Source organism: Capra hircus, chromosome 8, assembly GCF_001704415.2.
Source record: "Capra hircus breed San Clemente chromosome 8, ASM170441v1, whole genome shotgun sequence".
NCBI lineage: Eukaryota > Metazoa > Chordata > Mammalia > Artiodactyla > Bovidae > Capra > Capra hircus.
The window spans coordinates 51872856-51899130 of record NC_030815.1 but is presented as its reverse complement, the minus strand read 5'-3'; the positions used below and the strand labels follow the sequence as shown (position 1 = coordinate 51899130).

The window sequence follows — 26275 nt, the reverse complement described above, 5'->3', positions numbered from 1 at the left end:
ATGAAAAATCATATAGGTATTGCAGGGATGTTAGTAAAGAATATAATCACTGCAGAGTAGAAGAGAGAAAAAAGAAGGAAACAGGAAAGCCCTGGCAGAGACCTCAGGTACAACATTCAATTCAACATGTTGAACTGGACAGAGTAAAGTCCAGGGGACACTTTGTTTTCCCTCTCCCTTGATTATCCCTATTCCTAAACAAGTGGGTCATGGGCCAGTGACCACATGAGGAGCAATATTCCCCAGGCACATCCTCAAGTTATTCCCCTGGGTTCTTTTTGCAACCATTCTTACCGTGGGGACCACCCAGTTTTATATCCAGAAGCTTTAGCAGAAAGACACTTGTTTATCTTATAGCAAAGTAGGGATCATTTGTTACCAAAGATTTCCAAGGAAAGATTTCCCTTGGCAAGAGCAGAAAACAAAGCTCTGTACGGGCCACACACCAGCCACCCCACCGGGGTCTTACTTGTTCTCGTTGCTTGCATCGTAACGGGGCATGGGGTCTAGGTCATTCCCATTCACGTCACAGCTTGCCAGAGCATCCTGGGTCACAGAGGAGGGAGAGAAAGGATACAGATGTTCATTAATTAGCCATGGACCTGAAGGCTCATGACTCCTTAAACACATTTCTGCAAGAGAGTAATTAGATTAAATAAAACACTCATGGTCCAGTGGTGTCAGAATGCCTTGTTCGATAACAATCAGTGTCATATTTTGTCCCATAAAGGTGAAGAAATACTCTCTACAGACCAAAGACGTGCTCAGTCCATCCTTGCCACTGTTCCCCCATACCTCACACTGACCCTTCACCACCTACTCTGCAAAGTACTACTAGACCACCTAGAAGCAAAGTGATTTATTCTTCATAGACTCTCTATTCCTTACTTCATTTCTTGAGTGTGCAAATACATTATCACAATTCAGAGATTTCTGGAGACAAAGATCATTCACAAATAACTGGCAAGTCAATTAAAAATGAGTATTAGAACTCTACTGTATCAGGTTATCTTGGGACCTCTATGAGGCAATATTTGTCTGGTTTCAGATGTTTTATCTACTATGAAAGGGTCTACAATTCAAGACTTCTTATTTATACCCAATGGCCTCAACCAAAATAATAAAGTTTTACTTTATGTCAAGGGTTCAAATGAAACAGAAGTTTCTCTGATACCAAAGCTGCATTTATTTGATTTTTTAAATAATTGTGAAAAATATTCAAATTTCTAAGAAAAAATTTGTGGATTATTCCATCATTCAAATTTATATCATGGTAGACAGAACTAATTTAAGATGTTTTGAATTTTCTTATGCTTTATGATTTCTGTTATCAGTTTTAGTGAAAGTAAAGCTCTTTGCTTTCTGCTTTCTTATCAAAGACTCTCGTTTCTAAAAATGACTTATAGGTAGAGGGAGTTTGAAATGTTTGGGGGAAGTAAGTAAAATACACATGACATAGAAAGATAGTAAGCCCTGCTTCCCATACAGAGAAACATACAAAGCAGCCCAAATTAGTGTTCATTCAAGCACGAAGGGTGATATCATCTAATTTTACTCATAAGAAAACAGAGGCCTGAGACAGGTTATGTGACTTGGCCAAAGGCATGAAACGAATCGCCTATGGAATGAAAACTGGAACCCAGGCATCCCATCCAATCCAATGCGCGCTTCTCTACTTTCACCAGCTCTAACTTTAGGAGAACCAAAAGGGCACCAGTACTACTAACTGTACAGGTAAATTCTAGAGAATTTTCTTTCAAGGGAGGAAAACAAATGAAAAAGGTAAAGAATGCAATCACATTCAGGTTATGGCTCTTTGTATTTAATCAGATGCATTTCAATGCAGTGGAGAATAGGAAGGCTCTATAAAAACTGCATTGCATATGATAAGAAGTCTTTCTTATCATGGACAGCCATAGTTCTATTCTTTATATGACCTGGGCTAACTCATTTTAGTGCTCAGGCCTCAGTGTATACCCTGTAAATGAGGAGTCTGAACTGAAGTTCCTTTGTAAGTTCTAAAAGTCTGTTCTGTGAAGAGACGGAAGTTTACCTGTGTGTGCTTGGAGGCAGGGTAAGGGCAGCCACTCAAATGTTTGGTTCAAATGAGAACTAAATGAATTTGCAGTTCCTCCTCTCTCTCTTTCAACCTTAAGGAAAATCATCTAATTTAGGAGAAACTTTCAATATTTCATTGTAGAAATTGATTTGTGAAGTTTCTTGGCTGAATTTTTGAAACAAAAAGGATTGAATACTGAGAGGAAAAGAAGTTAACGTTCATAAAGTATCAGGTGATATTGGGTGATCCTGAGGGAAGGAAGGTCTTCATAGGTTAGGAATTGAGGTGGCTGTGTGAGCCAGTGGTAGTTTCTGCTGTGTCTAGGAAGTGGCTTAGAAGTATCTTATCTGCAAAGATAAAGAGAATCCTTTCAAGTTTGACTGACAGAAGGCAAACTAATTTGAGATTAAGGGTCATGCAATAAGTGATATTAAGCAAATGAAAAAGAAACACTGAAGAAAATGGATGCTTGGGGCTGGTGCATGGGGATGATCCAGAGAGATGATATGGGGTGAGAGGTGGGAGGGGGATTCAGGACTGGGAGCTTGTATACACCCATGGTGGATTCATGTCAATGTATGGCAAAAGCAATACAGTATTGTAGAATAAAATAAAGTAAAAATAAAAAAATTTAAAAAAAAAAAACAATAATCACCACACCACCACAAAAAAAAAAGGAAAATATATGGACATTTCTACCTAAATGGTTTCATGTGAAGCTGAAACGATATTTAAGAGAAAGGGCAGAGGAGAGGTGGTCACAGAGACAAACAGAGCTGGTGATTCCATTGTGAGGAGAAACCAAGCCTTCCCAGGCTGAAGATAACGGTGAGAGAAATAGCAGATTTCAAGAGGACGTTATATTCTTTTCTTGGAATCTCAACCTTAAAGAAAAGGCCATGTCTGTTCTGAGGGCATCCACTACAAGGTTCCTCAGGGCTGCTGCTGTGTCCACCAGTTACTGAGGAGCAATGGGGACAGAAAGCAGCAGCCCTGTGAGAATGGTGAATCCTCTGTACTGCTGGTTTAGGAAACCTATAGGCCCAGCCTCTCTCAGGACTCCCACCAGCTCAGGGCATAATGAGATAGGCTGGGCTTGCTGACGTTGCTCCTTTAATGACCATGAATATATTGGGTTGACCCAAAAGTTCATTCAGGTTTTTCAATACAATATTACATGAAAACTTGAGGAAACTTTTGCCCAACCCAATAGGAGAGAAGAAAAAAAAAAAATCTGAGGAGGTGTAGTCCTCTGAGTTATAGCTTAGAATTTTCTGTGGGGCTCTTCTGTAAACACAGGGCAAACCCTGGCCCCTGACTTTCCTCCTTAAGGGTGAATATGAGTCCTGATTTCACCATGATTTAGAGCTGCTTGTCTTTTCAAGGCTGTGAAAAGAAATTTGTAAGCTGATAGAAAATCACCAACTTCAATCTTTTTTTTTCAATAACAACATGAAAACAATATAGGGAAACTCACATAACCAAAGTTTTGGAATTAAAAGAAGTCATGAAGTATAGAGAGGGACATGGGCAAAAGTGACTGAAGTCTTGATGGGTTTGCAGCAATACCAGTGTTCCAGCGGAAATAGTTGTCAACAGGAAAGAGATCAGAAGGCAATGTGGAAGGCACTGGTGTGCGTGGGCTCCACCAGGAGTTTCTGCAGGGTCCTGACAGCAATCAGAGAGTTACATTTGCAGATACTAGGGAGTCACTGGAGGCTCTTCAGTAACAAAATAAATATTTTAAGGAGAACACTGAGGTAACAGGAAACACACATTTGTAGCAGAGAATGGCATATTGGGAGATACTTACAGACTTCTAACCAAACTTAGGGAGGAGAAGCTGGTGGAAGGGACATGTTTGGAGAATAGGGGACAGAGGGGTCACTGACCTATTTCCAGGCAGGAAATAACACAGTGGTAAAGGGGACAGAGAGGCCCCAGGGACAGAAACCGACCTGTGTCCACTGAGCACTGGGCATCGGGACTGCGGTTTTCAGTGAAAGTACTGAGTCTCAGCCCTTTCACTTGCTCTGTGATCTCAGGCTTACTGTATGTTCTGAGTCCTGGAATCATGGTTCTTTCTTAAACAAGGGAATTGACTGATTCCTGAGGACTATGGGGAGAATATTCATTACTGTTCTTTAAAAGGAGAGAGGCAGAGAGAGAAAGAGACTCACAGAACACCTTGAGAATAGTTATAAGTGCACCTTCTCCATAAAGGGAAGTAGGAGAGTTCTCTAGCTGCATGGATGAACTGTTGAGAGGAGCAGCTGCTGGCAGCAGCAGCTGGGGTCTCTGCTACCTTATCACCTGCTTTTTGTCATCACAACATCAAAGGCACACAAAAGTGGATAGCATTATCTCCTGATTCCTGTCCTCTGAGAGTGAATCTCCTGTAAGATGGGAGCAATACCTAACAGCTATTTTTCAGTGACTTTCCTCCTTTTGCTGTTGTTTAGTCACTAAGTTGTGTCTGACTCTTTTGTGACCCCACGGACTGTAGATGGACCGTGGACTGTCAGGCTCCTCTGTCCATGGGACTTCCAGGCAAGAATACTGGAGTTGGTTACCATTTCCTTCTCTAGGGCATCTTCCTAACCCAGGGATGGCACCTGCATCTCCTGCATTGGCAGGTGGAATATTCACCCCTGAGCCACCTGGGAAATCTCCATGCTTTCCCCCATTTTGAACATCCTCACATGAGTTCCATTGTTTTCCAGGAGGGAAGGAATTCTGACCACAGTAAACACTCACATAGTTTTGCATCAGATCTGGATGGGTCCTCTCAATGCCATCGTCCAGGATAGTGACCACGATGTTCTTTCCCGTGTAGCCTCTCTTCCAGGCTCCTTCAATGTTCATGTCTGACTGGCAGGGATGAGTGTTGTCACTGCAGTGCTAAAGGAGGAAGACGGAGAATTGGACATTGCAGATTACAAACACAGAGAGGAGACGGGAGAATTACCTACTTAAGGCAATACATTAATTTGGCGGATTGCCTGTTCAAGCAGAAGCACAGATCTCCAACATGACAACAGGGGAAGGGAGGAAGAAGAGATGTGGGTAAGGCAAGTGAAACAGAAATCTCTTCTGCCAGTTCTGCCCTGCTCTAACACCATAGATCCTTTGGAAAAACATGATAAAGTATCTCAATAGCAGAGCAATGAGTGCACCATTTTATTGTTAGCATTTATTAATGACACATAAAAAAGGACTTGTAGCATTTCATTTATAAACCCAAACTAGATAACAGAAGAACATTATAATTTCTTAACCAGGCACCTAGTAGAGCCTGGCTACAAATGAGAAAAACCTCAGCAGCTTCTGTACAGTGTCAGCCAGAGGTGTGCCACTGCTGTGAGAAACCCATAAAAAAGAAAAAAATAACAATCTCCTCAAACTTCTTTCAGTAAATTAACAATGAGCATTGCACCATAATTTGCAGGGGGTGAACAGAGTCATTCAGCACTACTTTGAGAAGGGAGGGAAGAAGAGTGCACAGTCCAGACGGGGGACAGACACAGGAAAATGTGTGCGAGGGCTTTGAAGGGCAGGCTGGAGAGCCAGTGAACCTCAGCTCATTATGTGTAGTGATTTCATTCCACAATGGCTACAACATACAAACACATCAAGAGATGAATTAAACCAGCAGTTCTTCCCAATATAATTGACTAGCATTCATCCAACCCACACAATTATTCCTTCAAAGTCCATCTCTGTGAAATATCCCTCTGAGTGGTATTGTTTTCCAGGTTCTTAAGGCTCAGTTAGAGGAACAAAGGAAAAGGGATGTGCCACTCTAGCCTACTGCCATGGCAACGCAAGCCACCCCAGGTCCACACCATTCACTATCTTCCTCCGGCTTTGTAACCGTTCAGCACTTCAGGAGGGGAGGAGAACGTGTGCTCTGTAGGCTCGAGGCATAATGACGACCCCACTGACACGGATTCATCTAACACATACTTTACTGAGCTCTTATTGCACGCAGGGGAATAGCAGTGAACAAGGACAATGAGGTCCCCTGTCCTCGTGACCTCTCTAAACGGGAAACACAGATGCTAAAGAAAACAAAGAAGACCATTTGTAGCACTCCTTATGTTTTAAAGGAATTAAAGAGGGTAGTATGGCAGTCAATACTGAGGGGACTGAGTACACACCTCTCTCGGAAGGATGGTCAAAAAAAGACCCCAGCTTTTGAGAAAGTGAAATGTGAGTTGAGATATGTCTGAAGAGAAAGAGCTGGCTTGCCCAAGAGCTCAGAGCTCGTCTTGGTAGTGCTTGTGCTTAGTAGTTCAGTCATGTCCAACTCTTTGCAACCCCATGGACTGCGGCTCACCAAGCTCCTCTGTCCATGGGATTTTCCAGGCAAGATTAGTGGATGTGAGAGGAAATGGCACAGAGGTAGCAGGTTAGAAGGGATAACAGAAGTCAGGTCATCCTGAGCTTTGTAGCCATGACTCGATTTCTATTTTAAATACAACCTAAATGAAAGTCCTTAAGAGTCCCTTAGACAGCAAGGAGATCAAACCAGTCAATCCTAAAGGAAGTCAACCCTGAATATTCACTGGAAGGACTAACGCTGAAGCTCCAATACTTTGGCCACCTGAGGCGAAGAGTCAATTCATTGGAAAAGACTGATGCTGGTAAAGACTGAAGGCAGGAGGAGAAGGGGGTGACAGAGGATGAAATGGCCTCATCAACTCAATGGACATGAGTTTGAGCAAACTCTGGGAGATAGCGAAGGACAGGGAAGCCTGGTGTGCTGCAGTCCATGGGGTGACAAACAGTCGGACATGACTCAGCGACTGAAAAACAAAATGGAAGCTCACCTCTTTCTGAATTTCATCCCTCAATGTCACATGGTTACAAGCGGCAGATACCTCTAGTATCTCCTGACATGAATTTGTTAATTTATTCTCCAAAGGAGACTGCCTTTTGTTGAACATTATAAACACACTTGAGTAGTTTTATGGATTGATTCTAACAAATGGTATACCCATCTTTCAACGCAGATAATATCAATTTTGTTGAAAATAGAGGCTTATATATTTTATCAACATTTGCAACTTTCTGTTACTTTCTTGATTCCTTATGGCACTTGAGGCCCTGCACACACTGACCTAAATTCCATTCTCCCCCTGCTCCCCAGTGTTTGGAGTACAGCTTGGGAACAACTTCCTCTCACAAAGCTTTCCCTCATTCTTCAGCCTAGTTGGCTATCTCTTCTCTTAGGAATGGAGACAGGCAGACACGTACATATATTTTGTTCTACACAATCTAACCCCTACACGCTGAATTCTGCTGCACTATGGTTGACTGTTGAAACTTGTATGAAAATTTTGTCTCCTTTGACTGTAAGCTCCTAGAAGACTATGCAGGAAACCAATTCTAATCTAGGATTTCAGTCAATATTAGCTGATCAATTACACCCCAAAAGTGAGGGCATATTCTCACTTTATATCCAAGTTCACAACTGCCAAATGCTTGCTCCTCTGACCTCGTCAGAGATAGCCCAGCCAGCTAATGCTTGGTTAATAGATCACGAAAGAAATAGTGCAGGTTTCCAAAATGCCAGTGTTTTTCGGAAGTCTCATTCTGGCCAACAGTTTGGGCCGCACCTCATCAAATATTTTAATTTAACAGAAAGCAACTCTGACAGGTTTCTATTTCATTTTTTCCTTTTCAAAACCTGTTCTGGCCACCTGTGGTATCATTTGTGACATGAAGTAATGTTAATGTGGCCAAGAAGTGGGCTGGAGGAAGGAAGTGCACAGGAAATGGGTCACCCACACATGGGATGACCATCCTGGAGTGGAAGGATGCTGCCTGAAATTGCAATTATGAAAATTGAAGAAAACCAGCCGTGTATGGAAAACATGTGTGTTCAAAGTGGAGCAATTAGGTTTCTTTCTTCCACCTCTGCTTCTGTTGAATCTGATTTCACCATTAAATATTTTTGTACCACTTTTTCTTTTCATCTGCCAACATGATACAGGAGAAAGAGGAAGGAGGGGAAATATCCAATTGATTCTTTCATATGGATAATTTACTATTTCAGGTGGCTGAAATGTCAAAGAAAAAAAGATAATGAGAGCCAGGGGTGTTTCTGCAAATCATAAGATTAGTAGTGGACCCTTAAATCAGGACCCTCTAACCTGAATGTGACCTTTAGATTTTTAATACCTATTTCAAGTGTTCCAGGCTTCCGAACATGTTTCTAATGTTGTTTCATATGCCCAAGGTACCCCAAGAGCAAGACTGAAGAGAATACCGATGCCAGTCAACATGGCCCCAGTGAAAAGGAATTAATCATTTCCTTAACCGCCTGATCAAAATGGTCTTTAAATTGGACTCTATTTATTTGACAGCAGTCTATGTTAGAGCATCACCCAAAGGCCAAAGGAGCACATATTAACTATGACTTCCTCATACTCAGTTTGCCATGTTGAAAACTGGTGGAACTAATAAAACTAGTTTCTGGAATTCTGTTACCACATACGCAGTCCCTAGACTGGTATTCTGGAGAAGGCAATGGCACCCCACTCCAGTGCTCTTGCCTGGGAAATCCCATTGACAGAGGAGCCTGGTAGGCTGCAGTCCATGGGGTCGCTAAGAGTTGGACACGACTGAGCGACTTCACTTTGACTTTTCACTTTCATGCATTGGAGAAGGAAATGGCAACCTACTCCAGTGTTCTTGCCTGGAGAATCCCAGGGACGGGGGAGCCTGGTGGGCTGCCGTCTATGGGGTCGCACAGAGTCGGACACGACTGAAGCGACTCAGCAGCAGCAGACTGGTATTCACAAAAGGGACGGGTCCGAAACTTCCAGCTTATTTGAAGCTGATGAAAAACACATATTTGCGCTGTATAGGTACGATAAATATTCACAGTAAATTTATGTACCTTCAGCTTTGAAAAATGTCTTGTGTTTCAATGATGGTCTACACATAGATGACAAAGTATTTAGAAAGGACACAAAGCAGCAATTATCTGTAGAAACAATGGTTACTATCTAGGTCTCTTATCCATAAAACCTTTTATTCTTTTCAGGAATGAAATTTTAGAGCTATTGTTCTGTGAGTTCTAGAAACAGCCTCTTCCATACCAGGGCTATGAGCTATTTTGCTTATAAACCACTCTGGGTGTGTTCATTTCTCTTGCATCTTTATAAACATATCACAGTGTTTGCTCAATGAAAGAACAGTTTGTACCCAAAATAAACACCTTTGTTATGCTCTCACCATCATTTTCTTCATACTAGGGAGTGGGGAGGAACCCTCAATGTCATTGTTTTTAAACTTTTCCAGGTTCTTAAGGTCTCTAATGAACTGCCAATTTATATGCTGCCAATAGCCTGTTAACATTGAAAACATCTGTTGTTCATTGTCATTGATACAGTGGTTCATAAGACTGCATCTCTGACTATACAATGATAATAAGAGAGTAGAATTAAATATAAATATCTGCTTTAAGAAACAGACTCAAAGACTCAGGAAATAAATTTATGGTTACCAAATGGAGGAAGCGAGGAAGGGATAAATTAGGATCTTGGGATTAACAGATACACACTAATCTATATAAAATAAACAACAAGGTCCTACTGTATAGCATAGGACACAATGTTCAATGTCTTATAATGATCGATAATGGAAAATAATCTGGAAAAAAAAGAAAATATATATTCTGAATACCAGAAACTAACACAACATTGTAAATCAACTATACTTCAATAAAAATAATTAAAATAAAATTTAAAAATCTATTTTATAGACAAACTCAGAAACATATCTAGTTAACTTATTAAGGTGTAAATATGCCTGGAATTCTTTGTAAAATCTGGAGTCCAAGAGTTCTAAGAAATGGAACAAAAATAGAATCATTACTCCCTTAAGTGGACATAGAACTGACATCTAGATTCTTAGCATAACCAAGCATTGTACTAATCCCTTTATATGAACTAGCTTTATGTAAGACTCAGAACAGCTGGAGGGAGGTACTTTTATTATCTCCTTTTAACAGCTAAAGAACACATGACTTAATCAGCCCTTAACCTTCTAGAGGTCAAACAGCTGGTCAATAGCAGAATTAGGATTCAAAACCAAGCAGTCCTATGGTCTACGGAGAAATAGATTACTATGAAATGATGATTCTCTTCATTATTTTGAGTTTAGGTTAGGCAAACTTGAAAGGGCAATTGATCCTTGTAAGGATAGCTAAGATGATCTGAATAGCTTTTATTTGTGGCTGGGGCCTCAGCTGGTGGTTGGAGATTACAAATGGGCTGTAGGAAGAGAGAATGGTGTCCAACTATTTTCTAGTACATTGGTCAAATGACCCCCTATGAATCATCATGTTTTACTTCACATATTTACACTAGTATGCCAACTCTGCTGGAACCATGAATTACATCTACCATAATATGGGTTGGGGCTTCCCTGGTGGCTCAGACAGTAAGGATCTGCCTGCAATGTGGGAGACCTGGATTCGATCCCTGGGTTGGGAAGATCCCCTGGAGAAGAGAACAGCTACCCACTCCAGTATTCTGACCTGGAGAATTCCAAGGACAGAGGAGCCTGGCAGGCTACAGTCCATGGGGTTACAAAGAGTTGGACATGACTTAGTGACTAAGCACACATAATATGGGTTGACCAAATGAACTTTTTGGCCAACACAATGTAACTGGTGGAAAATTATATCTCACTCACAAAATTTTAAGAGTGTCCCACTTAATACCAAAAAAAATTTTTAATAGAAAAAATTAGAAGAAATGTTGTATAAAATATGCCAAGTAGAGGATAATGAAAAAACCTAGGTCCTAAAATTCCACTCATAAAAGAGAATCAAAAAACTGAGGCAGCATAGTCAGTGGATCTTTGACAAAGGAGCAAAGGCAATATAATGGACTTAAGATAATCCCTTCAACAAATGGTGATGAAACAACTAGACATTCACATGCAATAAAAACAAAAGTGGGGGGACTTCCTTGGTGATCCAGGGGTTAAGAATCCACTTGCCAATGCAGGGGACATGGGTTCAAGCTCTAGTCTGGGAAGATCCCACATGCCACGAAGCAACTAAGCCCACATGCCAACTGCTACTGAGCCCAAGTTCTAGATTCCATGTGTCACTACTGAAGCCTGGGCACCCTATAAGGCGGTGATCTGCAACAAGAGAAAGTGAAAGGGAAGTCGTTCAGTCGTGCCCGACTCTTTGCAACCCCGTGGACTGTAGCCTACCAGGCTCCTCTGTCCGTGGAATTTTCCAGGCAAGAGTACTGGAGTGGTTTGCCATTGCCTTCTCCAAGAGAAGGCACCACAGTGAGTAGCCCACATGTTGCAGAAGACACAGAAAGCCTGTGAGGAGTAACAAAGACCTACCACATCCAAATAAATGAATAAATAAAATTTAAAAAAAAGAATCACATCTTTTGTGAGAATTAACTCAAAATAGTTCATAGACTTTAATATGAAATGCAAAACTAAAACAAAATCCCAGAAAATAACATAGGAGAAAAATCCAGATGATCTTGTGTATGTTGATGACTTTTTAGATACAACACTAAGGACATAATGCAGGAAAGAAATTACTGAAGAGATGGAAACTTCTGCTCCATGAAAGACAATGTCAAGAGAAGGAGAGGACAAGCCATAGGACAGGAAAAAATAGCTGCAAAAGGACTGTTGTTCAAAATGTACACAGTACTCTCAAACTCAACAGGAAGAAAAAAAACTCAAAAAATGAGCCAGGGACCTTCATAGACACCTCACTGAAAAAGATGATATACATAAAGTAAATAAGCATATGAAAAGATGTTCCAAATCATATGTCAGCAGAGAAATGCAGATTAAAACACCTATTCAGTTCAGTTCAGTTCAGCCTCTCAGTCGTGTCCGACTCTCTGCGACCCCATGAATCACAGCACACCAGGCCTCCCTGTCCATCACCATCTCCTGGAGTTCACTCAGACTCCCATCCATCGAGTCAGTGAGGCCATTCAGCCATCTCATCCCCTGTCGTTCCCTTCTCCTCCTGCCCCCAATCCCTCCCAGCATCAGAGTCTTTTCCAATGAGTCAACTCTTTGCATGAGGTGACCAAAGTACTGGAGCTTCAGCTTTAGCATCATTCCTTCCAAAGAAATCCCAGGGATGATCTCCTTCAGAATGGACTGGTTGGATCTCCTTGCAGTCCAAGGGACTCTCAAGAGTCTTCTCCAACACCACAGTTCAAAAGCATCAATTCTTCGGTGCTCAGCCTTCTTCACAGTCCAACTCTCACATCCATCCATGACCACAGGAAAAACCATAGCCTTCACTAGACAAACCTTAGTCGGAAAAGTGATGTCTCTGCTTTTGAATATACTATCTAGGTTGGTCATAACTTTTCTTCCAAGGAGTAAGCGTCTTTTAATTTCATGGCTGCAGTCACCATCTGCAGTGATTTTGGAGCCCCCAAAAATAAAGTCTGACACTGTTTCCCCATCTATTTCCCATGAAGTGATGGGACCGGATGCCATGATCTTTGTTTTCTGAATGTTGAACTTTAGGCCAACTTTTTCACTCTCCACTTTCACTTTCATCAAGAGGCTTTTTAGTTCCTTTTCACTTTCTGCCATAAGGGTGGTTGTAGGGAACAAGGTATAAGGAAGGTTGAGAAGTGCTTGCAAACGAGACTCTCAACCAGGGCTGAACATTCTTGCAAACGAGATGTTCAACTAAGAATCCTCTGTTTGTTCCCATGGGAAAAGAACATTTCTTGCACATAAGGATATTTCTCTGATTCCTCAAAAGGAACAGACCCAGGGATAAAACGGATTCTAAGTTGATAAGGAAGTTCCCCAAAACAAAGTCTTAGCTGCAGTAAATAAGTCAAGGTAAAGGTTATCTCGCCTGCGCCTGCGCACTGTATAGTTTCTGAATCATAGTGCTTGGCAGCTTGCCCTGTATGTTGTTGTGCAAGGGATATAAAATAAAGCAGCTGTAAGAAGCAAGTGTTAAAATACAAAGATTCAAACCACTCTGCAGTGTTGGTGTTTCATTCCGTCGCCAGCAGGTGGTGTCATCTGCATATCTGAGGTTATTGATATTTCTCCCGGCAATCTTGATTCCAGCTTGTGTTTCTTCCAGTCCAGCGTTTCTCATGATATACTTTGCATAGAAGTTAAATGAGCAGGGGTACAATATACAGCCTTGACATACTCCTTTTCCTATTTGGAACCAGTCTATTGTTCCATGTCCAGTTCCAACTGTTGCTTCCTGACCTGCATACAGGTTTCTCAAGAGGCAGGTCAGGTGGTCTTATATTCCCATCTCTTTCAGAATTTTCCACAGTTTATTGTGATCCACACAGTCAAAGGCTTTGGCATAGTCAGTAAAGCAGAAATAGATGTTTTTTCTGGAACTCTCTTGCTTTTTCCATGATCCAGAGGATGTTGGCAATTTGATCTCTGGTTCCTCTGCCTTTTCTAAAACCAGCTTGAACATCAGGAAGTTCATGGTTCATGTATTGCTGAAGCCTGGCTTGGAGAATTTTGAGCATGACTTTACTAGCATGTGAGATGAGTGCAACTGTGTGGTAGTTTGAGCATTCTTTGGCATTGCCTTTCTTTGGAATTGGAATGAAAGCTAAAATCCAGAACACTGATACCATCAAATGTTGGTGAAGATGTAGAGCAACAGGAACTCTCTCATTCATTGCTGGTAGAAATTAAAATCATATATGCACTTCAGAAGATTGCTTGGAAGTTTCTTAGAAAACTAAACATAGTCTTAACCATATGGATTCAGCAATTGTGTTCCTTGGCATTTACCTACAGCAGCTGAAAATTTAGTTGCACATAAAAACCTGCAAAGGGATACTATGGCAGCTTTATTCACAACTGCCCAAACTTGGCAGCAACCAAGATGTCTGAGGATGAATAGATAGATAAACTGAGGCCTAATAGAAAATGAAATATTACTTGGTGCTTAAAAAGAGATGTGCTAGCAAGCCATGAAAAGACTAGGAGGAAATTTAAATGCATATTACTGAGTAAAATAAGTCAATCTGAAAAGGCTAAAAAAATGTATGCTTCCAACTATATGGCATTCTGGAAAAGGCAAAACTATGGAGGAAGTAAAAAGATCAGTGTTTGATAGGGACTGAGAATCAGGGGACAAACGAGAGCACAAAGGATTTTTAGGGCACTGGAAGTGCTCTGTATGAAACTATAATGATGAATACATGTCACTGTACATCTGTCAGTGAACAACACTAAGAGTGAATCTTAATGTAAACTACAGATCTAGGGTATATGACGTCTCAATGCAGGTTCATCAACTGTTCATTCAGTAACAAATGTATCACTCTAGAGGCAGATGTTGATATTGAGGGAGGCTGTGTATGTGTCGGCTGCTGCTGCTGCTGCTAAGTAGCTTCAGTTGCGTCCGACTCTGTGTGATCCCAGAGACAGCAGCCCACCAGGCTTCCCCGTCCCTGGGATTCTCCAGGCAAGAACACTGGAGTGGGTTGCCATTTCCTTCTCCAGTGCATGAAAGTGAAAAGGGAAAGTGAAGTCGCTCAGTCGTGTCCAACCCTCAGCGACCCCATGCACTGCAACCTTCCAGGCTCCTCCATCCATGGGATTTTCCAGGCAAGAGTACTGGAGTGGGATGTCATTGCCTTCTCTGGTATGTGTTGGGGTAGGTGGTATATGGGAAATCTGTGTACCTTCCTCTCCATTTGCTGTGAAGTTAAAACTTCCCTTTAAAAGTTAGTCTTTAGAAGAAAAGAAAATGAATTTCAAAGAGCAGCCAAAGAGTAACTGGATGATCTATGAATTTAGTTTAGCGGACAAGCTTTCTCTCATTTGTAAATTTTGTGATACTCTTTGAATCTTTCCAAGCCTGATACATCTTGAATTAGAAACTTTCAGTATTGAAAACATTTAAGAAAGCAAAAACAATAAGCCAACAACAATAACAATCACAAATCTTGTTTTCTTTAAGGAATTTCAACATGTTTTGTCTTAGTGTTTGGAGAACTGGTTTCAGCTACATGACCTGACTGTGATGATAAAGGGTAACCAGTCTCTGAAACTTCCTGGATATTTTTGCAACACTAAGACCGAGCTTACCTTTACATATATGGTCCTCTGCATGTGCTATGGTTCTCACTATTCTCAAGTAACTCAGATTATAAAATCAGATCCAGGTTTCAGATCTGGAAATCTGGATCTTGAACCACACCTCCTCCTCTCCTGTTTCCTTTGATTTTCACAGCACTTTGCAGTTCAGGTCATTGGTTCTGATCCACTACTTTTAATCTTTAACCCAGTTTAGATTTTCAATCTATCCTCCTGGCATTAAAACAGTTTTATCAATCATCTACTACATTCTGGCCACTATTTGGCCAAAGAAACATTACTACACTCAAGTCCTTGAAGTCCAGTTTGTATGACAGACAAACACGGAGCTTACTTTTCTTTCCTTTTTTTCCAAAAACAACACAAGTATTGTAACAGGAGTTCTCAGGGTATTGTGGGGACATGGAACCCAGTCAGGGGAATGTGTGGGAAGGCTGCAACCACTTCTGAGAGAAAATGACATTTAAGCCCCCAAATATGAGTTGACTAGCCAGAGGGCAAGCAAGGGACAAGGAGAATGTGTTCACGGAGCGGAACCCGATGCTCTGTGACAATCTAGAGGGGTAGGAAGGGAGGGAGGTTCAAGAGGGAGGGAACATGTATATACTTATGGCTACTTCACATTGTGTGGCAGAAACAAGCACAACTTTGTAAAGCAGTTATCCTCCAATTAAAAATAAATTTTTAGAAAGTGGATGTGTCTATTTTTTATGAGGGTATAGAATAATCAAAGAGAGACTGGAATGCTCAAAGAATGGAAAAAAATTCAGTACTGCTGAAGGATACGGATGTGAGAGGTGGGGGGGAGATGAGAAAAATGGAAAGAGATGAAACTGGAGAGGCTAGACTGTAAACGTCCCTACAAGCCATGTGCCCCACCCCACCCCTAATTTTTGAACTTTATCATAATTTGATGAAAAGACCATTCAAGAGTTGTAAGGTAGGGATTGACATGGTTTGGATGCCTAAAGTGCATCTCAAACTTAATTCTCAAGAAAAACACTGGATCTCCACCCTCTCCGACCTCTCCAAAGCTGCTGAGGCCCAGGCTTCTCGGTCTCCCCTACAACAGCTGCTCTCCTTCTCTATAAACACCCATCAGCAAATCCTTCCCAACAGCTACAGACCCTGACCTCTTCCCACCATTTTCATGGCTACAAACCAACTTTAGCTACTATCATCTCTTATTCCTTTAAGGTCTATTTTGCATACAGTAGTAATAGTGATCTTTACAAATTTTGTCAGAGTTATTCTCAATAAATATTCCAATAATTCCCAGTGACTTTACCTCACACTTCCAGTATACTCCCTGTCTATTCTACAGCCTATAAAGTGCTCGTGACCTGATTTGGAGCCATCTCCCTGACCTTCTGGTCCACCCCCCTCATTCCCATTCATTCCATCCCACCACACTATCCTCTCCCTCTCCAACCCTACTCACATCTCAGGGCCTTGACACTTACTATTCTCCCACATGTGGATGCTCTTCCTCAGAATCCACGAGGCTCTCTCTCTTGTGCCCAAATATCACCTCCTAAGAGAGGCTCTTCCTAGTAAACCTATCTGAGATAGCATTCTGTGTCATTCTCTGCCCTTGACTCTGATTTCCTTTTCTTCATAGCACTCCTGACGACCATATTATCTATCAATTTGACACTTTACTGTTTGTCTCCCACACTGGATTGTAAACTCCATGAAGCCAGTCACTTTGCCTTGTTTATTTCTGTATTTGCATTGTCTAACACACAGAAGTTCAATAATTATATACCAACTGAAAGAACAGATTGAGTTTTAAGAAGTCATTATGGGTCTTCTCGAACATATAGGAAAGCATCGAGACCAAACCTGAAGACAGAACTAGTGATTGAGAGATGACAGAGGTCTAGATTAGTGGGACCGTAGGAACCATAGTATTTGATATACAGCAGGCAATCTACAGATTTGTTGATAACAGCAGTGAATGAATACGGTGAGAGAAGAGAGAGGAATCAACAAAGATCAAATATCTGGCTTGGACTACAGAGCAAATGATCACTTATTGAGAAAAGAAACACAGGAAGAGGGGAAAATTTGGCTGGAGAATGAAAATAGTGAGTTCAGTTTCAGAAACATGGAAATTTAAATAACATCCGACAGGAGGAGCCTATAGTGATTGGATATGTGGATCTAAATTTCCTTTCTGCCCAGATCCACAAGTGAATTCTTCCTAAAATATTGGCATCGTACTGTCATTTCCCACCTCAAATTTATTTCACATCTATAAAGCACTAACATCTTGGCCTCTGAGCCACTTCACAAGCTGGCAATGAACATACACTGTCTAGTGCCATTTGTTGCCTCAAAGTGCAAATTCCCTAAGGGCCATATATATATAGTGTATAAATTTGACGGTCTTAGCAAATTCAAGGTCATCACCACCTGTGGCTGACAGCAAACATGGACCCAATTTCCACTACTCCCTGAGCCTATAGCACATGATCTCCTCATGAAGCAAGAGGGTTTTTCTTTGCCTTCTGATTCTGGGTGGGCCTGGTGACCTGCTTTGGCCAGAAGAGTGTAGCAGAAGTAACCGCTCCATTTCTATACTTCTTACACCCTTTCACTTGTAATTCTTCCTGGCTGCCATGTGTACAAGCCAAAGTAGCCTGCTAGAAGCCGGGAGACTATATGGAACAGATAAAACTGTCCCGGCTAAACTCACACCAAACAAGTTAGCCCCCAGCTGACCTAGAATGGCTCACAGATGCATCCATGAGTCAAATTCAGCCCAAATTTCAGACATTCAGAATCATAAATCTAACAAACAGCTGTTGCCTTAAACTACAAAATTCTGGGAGTGGTCTTTATACAGCAAAAACTAACTAACACATAAAGTTATAAGTCTGAGGAAACTAAGCCAAGCCAGAGAGAAAGGGGGAGAAATCAGCAAATCAAGGTGAACTATTGATAGCTTATCTAGAAGGGAAAAAGAATTGGTTTTGTAGTTGAGGAGGAAGCACAGTAAGAAGACTTAATGTATCAAATATACAATCTGAAAGCAAATTCCAAGTTCCCTGGGATTAATTCCCTTCACGGGAAACTCAGTATTTTCCTGCTCATCCCCTGCAGCCCTCATATCAGCAATTTCTAATTTTATATAGGTTTTATCTTCTCAATGAAATTTCAAGCTACTTGTAGTAATGAAGTCATTATTACAAATTTTAATAACCTTTGGAGTTCATAGTAAAAATACTCAACAATTTATAAATTGATATTCAATGGAGAAAGCAGAAGTCAATTCTGAAATAAAATGCAGAAGAAAATTTACATAGGTAAGACATAAATGGAGATAATAGAAAAGGTTCAGATAAGATCTAGAAATCTTTTCTTTTGCTCATGGCTCATAATAGGGCACCTACTTATTCAACTTTACCAACAAAAGATTTAAACAATACCAAAAGATTCAAGAAATAATAGAAAATGTGCAAGGACTAAAGCCTTCACCAGGAATTATACAGGAAAAAAGGACCATCAATGAAATATTTCTTCATTCATAAAAAGCAACAAACTTGAGTCACCCATGATGCGGCTGAACCTAGAACCTGTCATACAGAGTGAAATAAGTCAGAAAGAGAAAAACAAATATTGTATATGTAACTGAAAGTTGCTCATGTCCGACTCTTTGTGACCCCATGGACTATACAGTCCATGGAATTCTCCAGGCCAGAATGCTGGAATCCCTTCTCCAGGGGATCTTCCCAACCCAGGGATCGAACCCAGGTCTCCTGCACTGCCGGCGGATTCTTTACCATCTGAGCCAACAGGGAAGCCCTTGGGATACACTAATATATGTTAACACGTCTATATGAAATCTAGAAAAATGGTACTGATGAACCTATTTGCAGAGCGGGAATAGAGATGCAGATGGAGGGAACAGATTTATGGACTCAGGGATGGGGGAAAGGAGGGAGCGGGATGAATCGAGATAGTAGCTTTGACATATGTACACTACCACGTGTGAAATAGCTAGCTAGTGGGCAGCTGCAGCATAGCAGTATGGCAGCTCAGTGCTCTGTGATGACTGAGAGGGGTGGGATGGGGTGGGGAACGGGAGATTTAAGAGGGAAGGGACATATGTATGCATATGACTGATTCACACTGTTGTACAGCAGAAACTAACAATTACATTCCGATAAAAAAGGACATTCATTTGGGGGTACTGAGTATACTAATGCCCCACTAATGATGTTCAACACTCTTGGCAGATGTCAGAAGAGACACAACACTGTGATACATGAACCATTATCCCCTTACAGGCTGTTTGGAAGTTTTTCCTGGCCAGAGAGGAATTTGGGGATGCAAGTCTGTTTCCTCTGGCACAGTACAGGGTATGATGCTTTAAAGTAAACACTTCTTGACCCTTCTCTGGTATCCAGTCAATGGCTTAATTTTAATACTATTTTTCTTCTACGTCATGCAGTAAATTCGTCTATGAGTTGAGGAGACGTTTGGTGTTACCAAACGACTTTCCTGATTATGAATCAAGCACCAAATATTCATAAACGCTATTCTTTGTCCAAACTGTGCAATTAGTAAATTAGTCAGTTGTCTTTGCTTAGGGATAATATCAATTGAAATCTTTTCCTCAAGAGTCTATAAAGCCAAGAAATAATTCCTACACTGGAGTTCAAGAAAATGAATTTGAGAAGCAACTCAGCATGATTTAATAATTATGCAAACATTAGCAAATAACAAACCGCATTCATTTCTAAAATGTAACTTCTTTGTTTACATAGTTTACAAAATTCTGCTTGCATAGAACTCTCTTACTCTCTTGTCTCCTTTATGTAGAAATCTTACTCAGAAACTCCTGTCTCTTCTTTTTTCCAGATCTCAGGAAGAAAAGCCAATAGACTGGAGGACCTTGCCTTTTCTTTACAATGAGTAGGATGCAGCTTACTTCGGATAGCTGGTCAGCAACTGACTTTAGAATGCAGTTGCTCCATTATTTCTATTTTTCAATGGAAGTTTTCAAAGAAGTTTTTGCAGAAGTTTTGAAAAGAAATGACAGACAACATTAAAAAATAATAATAATATTAGAGACCTTTAAGGTCAAGGAGGAAAAATCTGAATATCATTTGAAGATATGGGATATCTTCAAACACCCTAATATGTCATATTTCTTCATTTCTATTGTTTCATAAATGGCAATATTCTTCTGAAACATAATAGTGGAGGCAGCTATTTTTCAGGTGAGGAAAAAAAATACATTTTACAGTTAGAAAAATAATGAAGAACTACTATAAACCTATTCAAGAACTTCCCAAACCTTCAAGCATTCTGCCATCAGGTTTTGACCACATAATCATTTTCTCTTAGATGGATGGATGGAAGATGACTGGACAAACAGAGGGATAAGAGTGGATAGACAGTGAAGCAAACAGACAATAGATGCAGGTTTACCTTCCAAGGCTTATTATATTTTAATGTTCTTTTTTTTTCCAAATTTCTATTGAAGAAGGTGTACCTTCCCAGGATCCTGCAGAGCTTATGAACACTTCCACGTCCCTAAGTTGATTCTTCAAAAGGATATTTTCAATCAAGACCAAGTCAAGAAATGAAAGATAATAAGGGAGATGATAGAGAAGGATGGAAGAGGAAGAGAGGGTCAAATCTGTATGACAGTGAAGCTACGCATAGTCAAGTGATGTCCAGAGCTATTAGACAACTCATCCTTTTCCAGAAGAACCACCTGAACTTTCCTAATAGAACATAAACTTCAGTCTCTCTATGTATTTAAAGTTAACATAGAGAGCAGCATAAATCTGGTCTTAAATAGTGGTTTCCTTAATTTTTGCCTCAAGAAAGGAGATGAAAGCAGATACTTGAAAAGGACAAAAAAGGTGTGTTAGTCTGTTGGACTTATATATATAAATTAATGGATATGGAATTTCAAAGTCTTTTAAGATTTTAGGTTTGCTTCTCTCTGGATATATGAGATTACTGACTCAATTTCCTGAAGGTTTTGAAGAATTTTCACTACGCTGTATAACACGTCATTATCTCAAATATATTAGTTCTATAAGGAATCTATAATAATTGTGGTATAGAAACACTGAGAAGAGGAGTAATATTATTAGTGCGTCAAAATTCTTATTCTTAAAATTAAGTGATTATATCATGAGAGGCAGGGTGGTCAAAGCTCACATGATCACGATTAGTTGCAGACAAAATTTGAGTTCACTTTTGCTTTCCTGTCAATACAATAGCCCACTTAGGCACCCATGAATCTTTCCTTTTTCCTGATAACAGTAATTCTTCAGATATAATCTAGTCTATATGTTTTTATAGAATCAAAGACGAGATCTGATATTTATAATGAATCAAAAAATAATTGTACTGCTAGGAGAGAAATTCCTTAGTATCCACAAATATGGTTTATATTAACTTTTTCTTTTTTCCTGTATAGCACAAACCAACAACCCCAAAATTGAATGGCTGAAATAATTATTACGGTGCATAGTTCAGTGGGTTGGCAGGGCTCAGTTGGGTGGCTCTCCCTTGGGGTCTCCATGTTGTTGCAGTCAGATGTTCACTGAGGCTACAAGCATGTGAAGTCTTGACTGACATGGAAGTTTAAGATGGCTCATTCATTCACATGAACAGCTGGAGAATTTTCAACCTTCTGTGTAAGATTCAGTAATTAATTCACACTTGTCCCAGCTGAGTTATCTGCAAGTCCTTCTGAAGGACTTATCTCTATTATATAATGATTTTGTCCCATAATAGCTAGATGAATGGCAGACCCATTAACATTTCTCTAATTGGTTAACTGTCAAAACATTTCATTCATTCACTTATGTTTTATTAGTTTGTTTTTAATTTTCCAGTGCTAATTAAATGATTTCTAGATGCTGAGCTTACATCAGGGAATGAGAAAACACATGGTGTAGCCTTCAAAAAGTTTACATTCAAGTTAGAGTAGACAGATCATAGACAAATGAGATAAACAATATAATTAGAGATTATGGTAATAGATGTGAGGAGTTGACTCATTAGAAAAGACCCTGATGTTGGGAAGGATTGAAAGCAGGAGGAAAAGGGGATGACAGAGGATGAGCTGATTGGATGGCATCATCAACTCAATGGACATGAGTTTGAGCAAGCTCTGGGAGATGGTGAAGGATAGGGAAGCCTGGCATGCTGCAGTCCATTGGGTTGCAAAGAGTTGGACACAACTGAGCAACTGAACAACATAAAGAAAATAAAAAAGAGAACTTGGATAGCAACAAATGAAATGTGTTACCAAATTTATGCCTTAAGTTCTTTACAATTTTCCAGTTAATAGGTATCAGACAATAAATCCTAGCCTTAGAAAAGAAAGTTAGAGCAAAACTGAAATTTCAGGCCTATTGTCATTTAAAGTTTAAAAAGTAAAACAAAAAATATTATCACATTTCAAAAACAAAGTAAAATCAAAACATTTTCTAAGATAAACCTATAACAATAAAGAGTATGACACAAGCTACTACTGTGATGCATCTACAGAAAAATAAATCTATGTTGCAAAGCAAAAAAAAAACCTCACCTCTGACAATCAGCCAAATCAATTCAGATTGCTACTAAAAAGCCTGCTTTAATATCGGTCCTTCTAGACTAAGTAAAAATCATCATCGGAATCTCCCTGACATCTTTGCTTTCACTGTCCACTTGAAGATGTAAATGAGTATAAAATCTACAAAGTGACTTGAAAGGACAATGAAACATTTTGCTTGACAGACAAATATGTCTAGTGCTTCTTCTAGACAAGTACAGATGCTTCAGAAAAGATTAAGGATTCCATAATGCATTTGATTAGCTACTCAATAAAGGAACCTACAGAGAAGATTGCCTCTTCGACTGGTGAGACTCTCCAGAGCCTAAAGTATAATGAGTGAGAAAACTAAGTCATTTGTATCCTACACTAATAAGCGTAATTGCTAACGTTTTCTTTATTAATAAAAAATGTTGACTCCTTTAAAGAATTTAACCAAGCAACTAGCTTTAAAAGTATCCTACAGAATTCCTTCTGTTAAAGAAAAACAACAATTCCAGAAAAGTAGCTGTACAATAGCTGAACTTTATAGTAGCTCTTATAATGGCATATTCAGGGTAAACTGGAATAGGACTCTTGTAACACAAGTCGCATTGCTTTCCATTCGGTAATGAAAGCAGTAATGTTAATACAATTAAATCCAACACTAGCGTTTCAGCATTCCACAGACACATTCACAGGACTACATACATATTTTAGAACATAGTTTTCCAGCATCTGTGGTCCTTCCTATCTAATTAGCAAGCTCTTCATGAGTAACTAATATAAACACTTCACAGACAATCATGGCCCAAAACATTCCCACATCTGACAGTGGTATGTTTACACCTTTGGAGAGGGATTTCCAAAGTGGAAAAAGTAGAGAAAAAAGTAGAGAAAGATGTTGAAAGGTGGAGAATTCATGTTGAACAGATCCAAAGAGCTGCTCATCCACCATGGCAGGAAAACCCACCCACTTTCCATTCATCCAGCAGCACCTTATCTTCAGTAAAAGGGAAGAAAGCACACAATGAACTACTAAGTGACAGATGACTGTATCCAAAAGACTAGAGCAAACAGGCAAAAACAAAACAAAACAAAAAAAACTACCTTTAAAAAGATTGGTTTAATCTATAAATCCTAAAGTTACTTTTCGGTGAGAAAGGGTCTGTGTCAGTCTGGGATGTTTTTAGCTACAGAAAAGAAAGCCCAGTGAACCACAGTCACAAAGCTAATTAATTATCACTTAAGAAATCAGGAAGCAGGGATTTCGAGTTTGGAGCAATAGCTTAATGACATCATTAAAGAACCAGATTCTTTGTATTTGCTCAGCCGCCATGCTTAGCTGACCTCTGTCCTCTGAAAGTGCCCCTTGGTTGCAAGATAATTTCCACCACTCCCTTAGTATATTCCTTACCAGCATCCCAACTGGGAATGAAGGAAGGAGGGAAGAAGTCACAAAAAGGCTTTTCTTCACAGAGGAAGAAGCCTCTCGATATTAGTAGATGTTTACTTGACAAACAGTAAAAATTTATTGTTGATCTGAAATTCAAATTTAACTGGACACTTTGTATTTATATTTATTAACTCTGGCAATCCTTGGTACCACTAATCTAACAAAAGGTAACTTTATCAGCAAAGAGGAACTATAGAGCTTCTTGATGAAGGTGAAGGATGAGTGCAAGAGCCAGCTTAAGATTAAATATTAAAAAAACTAAGATCGTGGCATCTGGCCCCATTCAGTTCAGTTCAGACCCTCAGTCGTGTCTGACTGTTTGCGACCCCATGAACTGCAGCACGCCAAGCCTCCCTATCCATCACCAACTCCCGGAGTTCACTCAGATTCACGTCCATCGAGTCAGTGATGCCATGCAGCCATCTCATCCTCAGTCGTCCCCTTCTCCTCCTGCCCTCAATCCCTCCCAGCATCAGGATCTTTTCCAATGAGTCAGCTCTTCGCATGAGGTGGCCAAAGAACTGGAGTTTCAGCTTCAGCATCATTCCTTCCAAAGAACACCCAGGACTGATCTCCTTTAGAATGGACTGGCTGGAACTCCTTGCAGTCCAAGGGACTCTCAAGAGTCTTCTCCAACACCACACTTCAAAAGCATCAATTCTTCGGCGCTCAGCTTCCTTCACAGTCCAACTCTCACATCCATACGTGACTACTGAAAAAACCAAAGCCTTGACTAGACAGACCTTTGTTGGCAAACTAATGTCTCTGCTTTTGAATATGCTATCTAGGTTGGTCATAGCTTTTCTTCCAAGGAGTAAGCGTCTTTTAATTTCATGGCTGCAGTCACCATCTGCAGTGATTTTGGAGCCCCCCAAAATAAAGTCTGACACAGTTTCCACTTATTCCCCATCAATTTCCCATGAAGTGATGGGACCAGATGCCATGATCTCGTTTTGTGAATGTTGAGCTTTAAGACAACTTTTTCACTCTCCTCTTTCACTTTCATCAAGAGGCTTTTTAGCTCCTCTTCATTTTCTGCCATAAGGGTGGTGTCATCTGCATATCTGAGGTGACTGATATTTCTCCCAGCAATCTTGATTCCAGCTTGTGCTTCTTCCAGCCCAGTGTTTCTCATGATGTACTCTGCATATAAGTTAAATAAGCAGGGTGACAATATACAGCCTTGACGTACTCCTTTTCCTATTTGGAACCAGTCTGTTGTTCCATGTCCAGTTCTAACTGTTGCTTCCTGACCTGCATACAGGTTTCTCAAAAGGCAGGTCAGGTGGTCTGGTATTCCCATCTCTTAAAGAATTTTCCACAGTTTATTGTGATCCAAATAGTCAAAGGCTTTGGCATAGTCAATAAAGCAGAAGTAGATGTTTTTCTGGAACTCTCTTGCTTTTTCAATGATCTAGCAGATGTTGGCAATTTGATCTCTGGTTCCTCTGCCTTTTCTAAAACCAGCTTGAACATCTGGAAGTTTATGGTTTACATATTGCTAAAGCCTGGCTTGGAGAATTTTGAGCATGACTTTACTAGCATGTAAGATGAGTACAATTGTGTGGTAGTTTGAGCATTCTTTGGCATTGCCTTTCTTTGGGATTGGAATGAAAACTGACCTTTTCCAGTCCTGTGGCCACTGTTGAGTTTTGCAAGTTTGCTGGCATATTGAGTGTAGCACTTTCACAGCATCATCTTTCAGGATTTGAAATAGGTCAACTGAAATTCCATCACCTCCACTAGCTCTGTTCGTATTGATGTTTCCTAAGGCCCACTTGACTTCACATTCCAGGATGTCTAGCTCTAGGTGAATGATCACACCATCGTGATTATCTTGGTCGTGAAGATCTTTTTTGTAAAGTTCTTCTGTGTATTCTTGCCACCTCTTCTTAATATCTCCTGTCCATAACATTTCTGTCCTTTATCGAGCCCATCTGTGCATGAAATGTTCCCTTCATATCTCTAAGTTTGTTGAAGAGATCTCTATTCTTTCCCATTCTGTTGTTTTCCTCTATTTCTTTGCATTGATCGCTGAGGAAGGCTTTCTTATCTCTTGCTATTCTTTGGAACCCTGCATTCA

The 26275-nt window shown here is 40.2% G+C and overlaps 1 protein-coding gene across 3 annotated transcripts in view; it reads right to left on the bottom strand.

Annotated features, from left to right (window-relative positions):
- Positions 1–26275, bottom strand: part of PCSK5 (proprotein convertase subtilisin/kexin type 5) — a 505527-nt gene that overhangs the window by 360023 nt on the left and 119229 nt on the right. For all 3 annotated transcript variants that reach the window (XM_005683789.3, XM_013965990.2, XM_005683788.3), the window contains exons 4-5: positions 4817–4960; positions 470–546 (exon numbers count right to left, since the gene is read on the bottom strand). In XM_005683789.3, coding sequence (XP_005683846.1) covers positions 470–546; positions 4817–4960 — 221 coding nt within the window. The remainder of the gene's footprint in view (positions 1–469; positions 547–4816; positions 4961–26275) is intronic.